Source organism: Oncorhynchus mykiss, chromosome 22 (assembly GCF_057628025.1).
Source record: "Oncorhynchus mykiss isolate SJ-2025 chromosome 22, ASM5762802v1, whole genome shotgun sequence".
Taxonomy (NCBI): Eukaryota; Metazoa; Chordata; class Actinopteri; order Salmoniformes; family Salmonidae; genus Oncorhynchus; species Oncorhynchus mykiss.
This window is the reverse complement of record NC_143043.1, coordinates 14378426-14391423: the sequence shown is the minus strand read 5'-3', so window position 1 is coordinate 14391423 and position 12998 is coordinate 14378426. Positions and strand designations below refer to the sequence as shown.

Below are 12998 nucleotides of genomic sequence, written 5' to 3'. Positions count from 1 at the left end.
AAAGATAATGAAATTATGCAGGCACAATCAATGTGATGAGGCCAGGGGAACCTGCTGCTTTCTGTTAATGCATTGTGGCACCCATAAATTCATAGCATGTGGAAACGCTAATACCTCTCAAAACACACTATTGTATTGGAGGAAATCAGATTGCACCCGTTTGGAGCCCAGCCTATCCCACTGCTCTGATGTTCTATGGGTTACAGAGTAGGCTACAGACGCTATTTCCAGCAGACTCCCCTATGATTTAATATGAACACATGCAGAATCAATGCATCCAGTAGCACTTAAGTGCTTTTTTAACGAGGTTAAGTAATCTCAGAACTACCATAGACCTATTGGCTGTTGCTTTATTTAATTGTTGCTGGATGAAAGTAACATAAGCCTTGTTATCAAGGTCATGCAGGTCACGTTCATGGCAGAATTATACAATATAGCTGCTCGGTTGTCGATTGTTTCTCCTCTGGCTTTTGAATCTGCTTTACATGTTGTGTTTTCATGCATAGAGCATGCTATGTAATATGACACACACACACACACACACACCACACACACACAGACATAGACATTAAGTTGGTTGGTAACCGGGGAGAAATAAAGAGGGGAAGAAAGAGAGGCTTTGAATAATGAATGCGAAGAGGCCTGTTACACAGCAGACAAGCCTTTGAAGTGACATAACTTACTGCCACAGCTTTCATATCTTCACCCATTGCTCACATAGAGAGAGAGAGAGACAGGGAAAGAGAGAGAGAGAGAGAGAGCGATAAAGAGACCAAAAGCTAGTAAGAGAGGGGGAGGGAAGGGGGAGGGGAGAGAAAGAGAAAGAAAGAAAGAAAGAAAGAAAGAAAGAAAGAAAGAAAGAAAGAAAGAAAGAAAGAAAGAAAGAAAGAAAGAGAAGTATGGGAGCATCCATCATGCTCTTAGGCTCATCATGGACCTATTCTGAGTGTTACTTGAACATTGAAGACACAGGAAGGGATGTGTTCGATGACTTGATTTAAGTGTTGTGGCAAAGTAAGGATTAGAGCCTTTGGTGATTTCGCTTTTAGACGATTTGATTTAGATCATTTCCAGCTGGAAGACAAATTACAGCACAGATTTCATAGGAAAGATGGGTTCTTCTTTGCTCTTTCAGTACTATCCATTATTTCCTGAAAAGGGACGTAACACATGGGTTTCCGTTCTCTCACTTATAAACTCTGAACTCTTCCTGGCACTGCCCTTATCACAGAATTCCTCCGGGTTCCCTGCTTTCTGAGGAATCTGGGGACATCTCGGAATAAAAACGATTTCATGCCTCTGACAGCACAAGAGTGAGGCATGACAATTACGCCTACGTGTCTCAATTACATTATTCATGTGATTTACATTCATTGACTGAACACTGGTTAAGGAACATTGTTCGTGGCGTTCAAATTAGGCATCCTCTTGTTATGAGTTGGGATGCCTCAAACTGTGCCATGATGACTCACCTAGTGTAAAAAGTAGTGCACTACATGGGGAATAGGGTGGGTTTTAAGATTTAGCCTATAGGACTTTTGCCATTACTGAAAGTATGTTATGCCTGACCTCCTCCCCCTGTCCTCCTCCCCAGCCACAGGACCAAGTCATCAGGCTGGCCACCTCCTTCTGGCACCTGGAGCGCCGCTCATGGACCCCCCAATGGATGGGACATGGCCACCAATAGAGACGGGCGAGACTGCTACATCAAGTAAGTCGAGGCGAGGCGAGGAGAGGAGAGGAGGAAAGAGGAGGGAAGAGGAGAGGAGGAACGAGGAGAGAAAAAAAGAAGACAGTGGTTCTCTCTCAGTCCCAGATGTTTGGGAGGCTTCGGCAACCTGTGATTATTTCAGCCACGTCATTGCCTAGTGCCTCCACACTCTGTCTCTCTCTCTCTCCATCTGTGCCTTCAGAATACTGATTCCCCTTTTCTTTCCATTGCTGCGCACAGACACAGACCCTGTCTGCACACAGACTCTCTCTCTCTCTCTCTCTCTCTCTCTCTCTCTCTCCCTCTCTCTCTCGCTCTCTCTCTCTCTCTCTCCCTCTCTCTCTCTCTCTCACACACACACACACACTCACAGACACGCTCCAACCACTTTACTGTAGCTAGCTCTGGAGCAGAGAACTAAACCCTAATTATGTTCTCTGCCGGCTCCTGATAAAGAATTCACCTGCGTAGCGACTTTCTTTGATCTCTATGAGACTGCATGTAGCTGCAGAGACGCTGGGGTGCAGTGCTATCAGCATAATCGATCCATAGCCATTCTGGATATCTGAGGAGGACTACAGGTAAAATAATCCTCTCTGTCTATCTGTCTCTCCTATGATCTGAATGTGGTTTGACTGTATTGTTCTGCTCTGTACTGTACTGTTCTGTACTGTATGCGGGCAAGAAAGCCCAGAGTAACAAGTGAGTGTTTGGCTGTTTCTTCATTCCTTATGATGCTTCTGTAGGAGGATGAGGCTTTGCAACCACAAAAAAAGAAGACAAGATTCCCAGCCATACTGTGGCATTCGTACTTATCTCTTTATGCATAATATAGTGCTTTCTTATTCAGACACAGTGTGTACTCATGGAATATGCACCCTGCTGTAACACAACATTACGTACTGCATGTGCACATTGTTTAACTGGTGATTACATATAAACCCAGAGATTTGCGACATGTTATATTGTGACGTTGTGCTGCATTGAGATAGGTACTGTCGGAAACAGGCTCGGGAACTTATCATACTTGGGTTAGAGCTTGAGCAGGGTGATGTCAGACAGGTTACATAAGAGCTCCAGAGGAGGACCGAGTGCATTGGATGTACATAGTCTGTCGGGATGAGGCGCATCGCTGAGGCTGGTTTGGCTCGAACCTTGCTAAAACGGGAAGGAGACTCATAAGTAACGTGGCGTGTCTGTGTCCGCAGTGATCTCTCAGTTGATCAAGGTTCTAATTGTGGTGTTCCTTAACGAAACGGGTACAGTATGCATGACAGGAAGGCGTGAATAAACCAGTGACAGTGACTAAGCATACTGTATCACACCATATACACTGAGCGTATAAAACACCTGCTCCATGACATAGACTGACCAGGTGAATCCAGGTGAAAGCTGTGATCACTTGTTAAATCCACTTCAAACAGTGTAGATGAAGAGGAGGAGACAGGTTAAAGAAGGATTTTTAAGCCTTGAAACAATTGAGACATGGACTGTGTATGTGTGCCATTCAGAGGGTGAATGGACAAGACAAAATATTCAAGTGCCTTTGAACGGGTATGGTAGTAGGTGCCAGGCACACCGGTTTGGGTCAAAAACTGTAACGGTTTCCCATGGGCATCCAGCCAACTTGACACAACTGTGGGAGTATTGGAGTCAACATGGGCCAGTATTGGAATGGAATTCTTTCGACACCTTGTAGAGGCCATGCCCCGACTAACTGAGGCCCTTCCAAGGGCAAAATTGGGGAGGGGGGGGGGGGGGGGGGGGGGGGGGCGGTGCAACTCAATGATAGGAAGGTATTCCTAATGTTTGGTGTACTCAGTGTATAACAGAGATAGCTAGCTATATGACTTTGGAAAGAGGTGTATATTTACAGTCCATATGAGTTAAAAGGTTGGATTACATCAGTAGCATTGGGGTGATATGGTCAAAAAGCCCAGTTTCATGAAGACTGATCATAGAAGAGGATAATTCCATAAGATATCTAAGACTATAATGTACTGTCTCCCTCTCTGTACTGTCTCATTATATTGCTTCTCAATGGTAATTCAAAGTGCTTAGAACACTGCTACCCAAGCTGGGAGTACACGGCCAAAGAAACAAAACAAAATTACTTAAAGATAAATGATTAACTTTTTCTCTCTCATCCCTCCCACTATCTACCTGTTTGTAATATAGGAAACATATTTTAATCTAAGAGTACATTTAAGGTGAAAAGGTGGGGAAAGCAGAGCTGCGAGTCAGCATCATTTCCCGAAGTTGGCTTTATCAAAAGCTTTACTTCATACATTAGGCATTATATTGCTTGTCAATGGTAATTCAAAGTGCCTAGAACATTGCTACCCAAGCAGGGAGTACACGGCCAAAAAAAACAACACAATTACTTCAAGGGAAATGGTTTGTTGCAACCCTTCAGACAATCTCCTCTTAAGAAGATGTGGTCCTGGTGGAGACTCAGTAAGGACAATAGTTTGTGTTGCTTATGTTTATATATCTTGTGTTGCTTATGGTCAGTCACTCAGCTGCTTAGTGATCAGTCACTATGGGTTATTAGGAATGTGTAGATCATAGAAATAAAAGTCCTAGAACGATTATATTTCTACATTGTAGAATGGGGCAAGCTGCAGAACATTAGTAACTAATGGTGCTGATTAGTGTCCATTAGACACAGCCCAGCTAGCACAGAGTGTTCTGAGAACCATATGTTTCTAAGAGCTTGGTGAGAGCGTGGTTGTCCTGGTTATTTTGGATACATCCTTTCCACAACATTCTGGGAATGGTGCAGGACAGTTGCTTGGCTTTGGAACATTCTCAGCACATTTAAGGAGCTTGACAAAAAAAACATGTTTTCTTGGTATTTCATGACTTTAACAAAACGTTTCCTAAATGTTCAAAAATGTCATTTCAAATGTCCTCCAATAGTTCAGAGAACGTTAAGAGACAATGTTCCTCTGTGGGACTTTCAGTACTTCAGCATAACGTTTCCTACAGGTTTAATCATGGTTCTATTTAAAGTCATGTTCTCAAATTGTTCCGAGAACATTAAGACAACTTCCCATAAAAAACACAAAAAAACCTTACTTACTAACTAACATTTTGAGAGAACATTCTAAGAATGTTATTTAAAAATATATACATTCCCAATTGTCAAATGTTGGGGAATAAGACATTTGAAAGTCTAGGTTTGACAAAATATGTCACCAATTACTGTTCCAAAACTGTAAAGAAAACATTTTACGTAGTGGTGTCGCTCTAAACATGCGCATAATTCCTATAGGAACTCAGCCCTTTTAAAAACACAGGGCTTATGCAACATAATTTTTTGTTTTACATACAAAACAGGACTGATATACATATGAGGAGACAGCTGAAGGCTCTACCTATCCATTGATGTAAATATACGCCCTATCTGATTCCCAGTTTGTCCACTAAATAGCAGTAGGAGATCATATGAAGTCTCTTGGCCACTTCATACAAGTTACGTCTGGTTTGGGTAGTGAGACACTGAACTGATTGTCAAGCCTGACATCTTAATGTTACCCTAGAAATCAGGGTTTTCAAGTTATCCGGACGTGCTACCTGTCCCAGACCTGCTGTTTTCAACTCTCTAGAGACAGCAGGAGCGGTAGAGATACTCTCAATGATCGACTATGAAAAGCCAACTGACATTTACTCCTGAGGTGCTGACTTGCTGCACCCTCGTCAACTACTGTGATCATTATTAATTGACCATGCTGGTCATTTGTGAACATTTGAACATCTTGGCGATCTCCACTCGGCACAGCCAGAAGAGGACTTGCCACCCCTCATAGCCTGGTTCCACTCTAGGTTTCTTCCTAGGTTTTGGCCTTTCTAGGGAGTTTTTCTGAGCCACTATGCTTCTACACCTGTATTGCTTGCTGTTTGGGGTTTTAGGCTGGGTTTCTGTACAGCACTTTGAGATATCAGCTGATCTAAGAAGGGCTATATAAATACATTTGATTTGATTCATTTTTGTTGTTGTTGAAATAAGAAGACATTCACTTTTCCTATTCCTACTTTTCCTTTTCCTATTGTAAACGAGTGAGATAGATCATGGAGCATGTGGAGGACGCATAGAAGGTAATGTGGATGGGGAAGGAAATGCATTGCTTTACACTGACCATCAGGGTGTACCCTTTCCATGCATACTAAATGACCGACATTGCATACTCTATGAATATGACTATGGCCTTGGGAGAGGAGAGCAGAGGAAACGTACGGCTTCATTCCAACAACCAATGTGAAACCAAAAACATACGTTCACACAACTTCCAAGGAATTAAATATGCTAGCTGAGAGGGCTGTCAGTACGTTGGGAGGCGGGCCATCTCTAGCAGGTGGCCGTGGTTGGAGATGAGACAGCACACTTCCTGGTTGCAGATGTCCATATGTTTTTCCACTGCACACAATCTGTTGTGGTTGTCATGTATAAGTGCTGAAACCAACATCACAAATCCAAAAGTGACTTTGTCTCAGTGGCACCTTAGCAATATGATATGTTTTATTGCAACCCAAAACCAAGGGAATCAACCATATAACATTACTCACAATGTGTTTCAAATGTCAGTAAGAAGACGTCTGTGTGTCTGTTACCATAGGCCTCCGTGTAAATGTCAAGAAGCCCCTGCCTGCACCTTCCCTGCCCTCACTCAGTGCCTTGAAAGATGTATTGTGGCTATTCAGTGACGAATGGAACATGTGTCAGGAATGACTGTGATTTACACACTGTCTCCCCAGTCAGCCCACAGGCCTAATTACCCAACACAGTGGCTACCATGGGAAGAGTTGCTATTGCTGCCTCTGATACTACAGTTCTGCTGCTGGAGAAGGGAGAGATACTGGATAAGGAAAAACTGGAGGAACATACAGAGGAGATGCAAAGCTACAAATTGGCACATAAACAGTTTTGTAGACAGTTTATGTGGTGTAAATGTAAAGGATATTACAGTTTGATTAATTGATGTACTGTGTTTGATCTACAAATACACTTATTAACACAGTTAACATGATAGTCTAATTGAATTGCAGTCTATTTACATAGATCCATCTAGAGGGAATATCCCGAAATAAAGTCAATGTTGACTAGTTCAAATGAGAGGGGTGGTCGGGGTTCAGACTGAGGAGTGCCGGGCAACAGACTAACAGGTATCAGTGACAGGTTGGCCAGCCACAGTGGTTCCACAGGTCCAACATGAAGCCAGTCTGTCTCTGTTTGAACCTCAGGACTTGGCCCTTCCCTAATCACCAGCATACTACACCACCTCACACAGGTCAAAGGCTCATTGGCCAATGGCCACACGTTCTATTTCTGGTTTCCCATATGGCTGAAGAATCACATGCAAGTAAGATGCTGCCATATACTTTTTTAGTGCTAAATCTGGAAAAAGCACTGTTTCCCACTGGGCACACATTCCCACTGGGCACACCACATCATTTCAATGTGGATAATTGGGTAATATTTGGTTGAGAAGTTGATCAATGATATTACAACCTATAATCACCCACTCAAAATACCCATAGTTTGTTGAATTTCCAATGCTTTAAAACATCTGAAAGCACAACCAAATTACAATGAAAAAACAATGTCTTATTTTTGGTTTAGTTGTCATCCAAATGTTTATCACTGTGCTTTCAACCATTTAAAGGCACAGCAAAGATCAGATGGAAATACAATGTCAGATCTTTTTTTAAATGTATGCAACAAATGAATGTGTTATTACTGTGCTTCATCTAATAGCAGAACCAAATTACCTGGATTGCAGTTGAGATTACATAAAAAGTACATGGAGCAAACAATCAATGCCCTTCGAGATTCTGCACAGATTATTGCAGCAATTACTCTATAATACTCCGTAAACTGGTCATCTCTGTATACCCGTCGCAAGACCCACTGGTTGATGTTTATTTATAAAACCCTCTAGGCCTCACTCCCCCCTATCTGAGATACCTACTGCAGCCTTCATCCTCCACATACAATACCCATTCTGCCAGTCACATTATGCTAAAGGTCCCCAAAGCACACACATCCCTGGGTCGCTTCTCTTCAGTTCGCTGCAGCTGAAACGAGCCTCAAAAAGCACTCAACCTGGACCGTTTTATCTCCATCTCCAGGGCTCCCGAGTGGCGCTGCTGTCTAAGGCACTGCTTCTCTGTGCTAGAGATGTCACTAAAGACACCCTGGTTCAAAGCCAGTTTGTATCGTAACCGGATGTGATTGGGAGTCCCATAGGGCGGTGCACAGTTTGGCCAGCGTAGGCCGTCATTGTAAATAAGAATTTGTTCTTAACTGGCTTGCCTAGTTAAATAAAAAATCTAATTCATTCAACGACTCCATCATGGACACTCTTACTGACAGTTGTGGCTGCTTTGTGTTATGTATTGTTGTCTCTACCTTGACCTTTGTGCTGTTGTCTGTGCCCAATAATGTTTGTACCATGTTTTGTGCTGCTGCCATGTTGTGTTGCTACCATGTTGTTGTCATGTTGTGTTGTAACCATGATGTGTTTTCATGTGTTGCTTCCATGCTGTTGTTGTCTGAGGTCTCTCTTTATGTAGTGTTGTGGTGTCCCTCTTGTCATGATGTGTGTTTTGTCCGATGTTTTTGTTTTATTTTTTTAATCCCAGCCCTCGCCCCCACAGGAGACCTGTTTGCCCTTTGGTAGGCCGTCATTATAAATAAGAATTTGTTCTTAACTGACTTGCCTAGTTAAATAAACTTTTAAACAAATAAAAACAACTTCACAGACTTGCAACCGATGCATGCTATTTTTAACATGCAGGCTTTGATTAAGAAGCAATGTATACAGTAGTTACAGTAACCTTGAAATGTTGTCATGGATGTGTTACTCATGTTAAGGTTGAATGTTACATTAGTTTGTAAGAGAGCCTTAACTTTAGGTTATTTATTGTATTACAAAAGTAATATTGAATTGTGTTTGGTTGACAACACAGCCAACTATCAACATTCAAATGAGCTTGGATAGATCCATCTGTGCCACTGGCTTAATCCCATTCTTTAACTTTTATTTTTGGTTTTATTTGTGGTTGAGTTTTCTTTTTGGTTTTATTTGTGGTTGAGTTTTATTTTTGGTTGAGGAGATGTGAATCCAACATATGATTTGTTACCTTGTCGACTAAATCAGTTGCACAGTTGAAACTGTCCAAGCAGGAGATAAAATTGGACTTATTTCCAATCCAATGTATTTTCAACATAGACTCCATGTCACAATACGTCGGCCAATTACGTTGAAATAACTTTGATTCAACCGGTGGGTTATCTGTGTTAGTATGTGTGCATGTTGAGTTTGAGATTTTCTTGATAAGAGTGAAATTGAGGCTGCATGAAGATATAACCACAGCTAGATTGTCATCGCCCACGTGTTCTATTTTGAGGCATGGCAGTAGTTTGTAATTTCAGACTAAATGCTACTTTTCAGCGTTGAACGTTTAAGGAACTTAATAGACTGGGAAACATTCAGTTCATATCTAAGAGCATGACATTTACTGCTGTACTCCTACTGTGTGTTTCAGATTTATGGAAGAAACTAGCCAAAGTTACAGTAGTATTTCATATATATTTATTTGCAATGTTTTTAGATTTTAAAAAAAACATATTTTGTTAAATGGATTTTTAACACCTTTTGGCCCATTTTGGATATACTGAATCACATCTCCATTTTAAAGATGAAAGGTCAAATCAAATCTAAGGTTATTTGTCACGTACACAGGATACAGCAGTTATAAACAGTACAGTGAAATGCCTGCTTGTAAGCTCCTACTCAACAATGCAATACTACTAAGTCATATAAATAAAATACACACAATAAATCAAAAACAATAAAACAGTACACATGAAAATATACACTACATATAAGGTCGATACCAGTACCAATGGTAAAAATAGATTTGTTGGTGTTTAGTCGTGTAGTGACACTGTCACCTCCCTCTTCACTCTCCCAGCCACGTGTCCCAAAGCAGCTCCCTGGAGGAGGTTCGTCTGGACGGGGACAAGTTTGTACCTCCAGCCCCCCGCAAGGTGGAGATGAGACGAGATCCAGTCCTGGGCTTTGGCTTTGTGGCAGGCAGTGAGAAACCTGTGGTGGTCCGGTCAGTCACACCAGGTAAACATACCAGCCCACCTGTAAACCAATCATGTCACCATTAATAACCACAGCTTCACACATAGCCATTATCAACAGGAAGTAAGATGTATTACTGTATATCCAATGGTGACCAGATGACAAAAAGATGGCAACCAATCGGTGATGATAACCAATGAAAGGCCACACTTTATTTATAAACCATGCACTTCAGGGTACTTGATAAATTAGCCAACCTTACGCCTAAAGAGTACAATGAATCCAGAAAACAAAGAAGAATTACTAGCTAGAAACTTTGTAATTGGTACCACTCCCCTGTGGTTCCCTGTGTCTTGGTAGGAGGTCCCTCTGAGGGCAGACTGACCCCAGGAGACGAGATCATCATGATTAACGATGAGCCGGTTAGCTCCGCCCCCAGGGAGAGGGTCATCGACCTCGTCAGGTACAGGAACTCAATGTCTCCAACATACATACAGTATCCCTGCTGAGTTTACATGGGATTCATGTACACACAGGAAGTCATTTGGACATTTCTTTCCTGAAACATTGTAATGTCAAGCTGTGTGTGCCTTGCCTTGCTGAGTCATTTCCATGACTCGTGAGTCATGACAATAGACAGTAAATGTCTATATGAATGAGACCCCTGTTTTATTTGGTTAACTAAATATAAAAATAAATAAAAACCTGCAGTGAAGGATAATGCCCTGTGTATAGATTCAATGTCAATGCCAGAAATACCCAGATAGTGTGGGGTAATGGGGTAGAGTACTTTGCCTACGTCTGCACCATGCGGGTCCAACTATATACCAGTGTGAATTATTTCTATGTGTCTTATTATATGCTTGACTCAGGTGAGTGAGTGAGTGGCTGAACGGCCATATGACCTACATTCTGTGGACTGTGGAGTGAGTCTGTACAGTAGATTAGTGCAGTGAAATATGTCCATAAGGAGTCCAGTCCATCACTGCTCCCCTGGCCTTGAGTCAGTGTGCTGGGCTCCATCTCAGCAGTAAACTACTGTTTCATTACAGGAGTAACAGCCAGGCTTGAGGCATGGCTAGAATAGATTGCTCATGTTGTTAGACCTTCTTCATGGGCTCACTTCAGCAGTCAGAATCTGCTCACTGCATAGGAGAAACAATGCCTGACTCAGGCCTGATTAATCGACTTCCGCTGTACATGAATATGACTTATTTCCCTTTTTAATGTACAGTTTAATGATGTTTTCTTTGACTTGTTTGTGTTGTGTTCCTTCTCTGTAGGAGCTGCAAGGAATCCATTGTTTTGACAGTGGTTCAACCGTACCCAGTAAGTGTCAATCGTCCCATCTTTCCATTGATAAAATTCAGAGCGAACTTCTGGGATATGAAGTTCAATGGACTGTGTGTATGTTGACTTGGTGAATCCAAGACAATCCGAGACGTAAAAAGGTGGCCATATGTCTCTGCTAGCGTCAAAACGGCGAGGTAACTGCTTAGTGTTCGCCTGGCTAACTCACAGGGATTTCAGTCCAAACACTGAATACTGAAAGTTGTGCAAGTCCTTTCATGGTAGCAACAATCCCTAGCACGAGACCCCAGATGAACCTCAACCTGCCACATTGACAGCTGTTAGCACCCGGCAGGACCATATGAGGATGGATAGAATGCCACAATAACAGCTACTGTGAATGTAGGTGATATTATGATTCATAAAATAGGTCAATGAGATGGATTTGTGCCGTCACCACCAAAATAGACAATGACTTGTATATCAAATAATCGGAATATCACCATGTAAGTTCGAACTCTGGCAGAAATCATTCTGTGTTGTATCCTAGCTTTGGGTAGCATATTTCAGACTTCCACTCAACAATGGTTTATACAGTATTGCACAAATCTGGGCTTTATGGAAGAGTGGCAAGAAGAAAGCCATTTCTTAAAGATATCCATAAAAAGTGTTGTTTAAAGTTTGCCACAAGCCACCTGGGAGACACACCAAACATGTGGAAGAAGGTGCTCTGGTCAGATGAAACCAAAATTGAACTTTTTGGCAACAATGCAAAACGTTATGTTTGGCGTAAAAGCAACACAGCTCATCACCCTGAACACACCATCCCCACTGTCAAACATGGTGGTGGCAGCATCATGGTTTGGGCCTGCTTTTCTTCAGCAGGGACAGGGAAGATGGTTAAAATTGATGGGAAGATGGATGGAGCCAAATACAGGACCATTCTGGAAGAAAACCTGATGGAGTCTGCAAAAGACCTGAGACTGGGATGGAGATTTGTCTTCCAACAAGACAATGATCCAAAACATAAAGCAAAATCTACAATGGAATGGTTCAAAAATAAACATATCCAGGTGTTAGAATGGCCAAGTCAAAGTCCAGACCTGAATCCAATCGAGAATCTGTGGAAAGAACTGAAAACTGCTGTTCACAAATGCTCTCCATCCAACCTCACTGAGCTCGAGCTGTTTTGCAAGGAGGAATGGGAAAAAAATTCAGTCTCTCGATGTGCAAAACTGATAAAGACATACCCCAAGCGACTTACAGCTGTAATCGCAGCAAAAGGTGGCGCTTCAAAGTATTAACTTAAGGGGGCTGAATAATTTTGCACGCCCAATTTTTCAGTTTTTGATTTGTTAAAAAAGTTTGAAATATCCAATAAATGTCGTTCCACTTCATGATTGTGTCCCACTTGTTGTTGATTCTTCACAAAAAAATACACTTTTATATCTTTATGTTTGAAGCCTGAAATGTGGCAAAAGGTCGCAAAGTTCAAGGGGGCCGAATTCTTTCGCAAGGCACTGTATATGACAAAAGCAGCAATTACGTCCAGAAAGACCGCTCAGAACTTGTAAAACATATTACATTTCATATTTTCACACACAGCTCTGAAAATTATATAATTTGAGCATTCATTTCTTCTAATGATATTTTCCTGTATGAAGACTGTCTCAAGGGAAATAGCCTGACGTGTGATTCTACTGGAAAGGGCCTCAACTTGAGAAGAAGTTCATCTTGAAAATGTCTTCGGGTTGCAGGAAAAAAAACTGATCGAGAGAGCTCCAGAATCCCATAAGATGCATGCAGAACCGGCTCTTCTAATTCAAACTTGAATTGTTCTCACTTATCAGACATAGCTGTGCTGTGACTCAATAACACAGACACCAGTGGGGGTGTCC

At 41.9% G+C, this 12998-nt stretch overlaps 1 protein-coding gene across 6 annotated transcripts in view; it reads left to right on the top strand.

Annotated features, from left to right (window-relative positions):
* Window positions 1-12998, top strand: part of LOC110501397 (FERM and PDZ domain-containing protein 4) — a 56986-nt gene that overhangs the window by 34370 nt on the left and 9618 nt on the right. For 4 of the 6 annotated variants that reach the window (XM_036958741.2, XM_090215570.1, XM_021578938.3 and 1 more), the window contains exons 2-5: window positions 1595-1711; window positions 9692-9852; window positions 10171-10273; window positions 11094-11139. In XM_036958741.2, the coding sequence (XP_036814636.2) occupies window positions 1595-1711; window positions 9692-9852; window positions 10171-10273; window positions 11094-11139 (427 nt within the window). Of the gene's footprint in view, window positions 1-1594; window positions 2293-9691; window positions 9853-10170; window positions 10274-11093; window positions 11140-12998 lie in introns of all 6 variants that reach the window. The other 2 variants (XM_021578939.3, XM_090215572.1) reach the window with 1 other exon arrangement.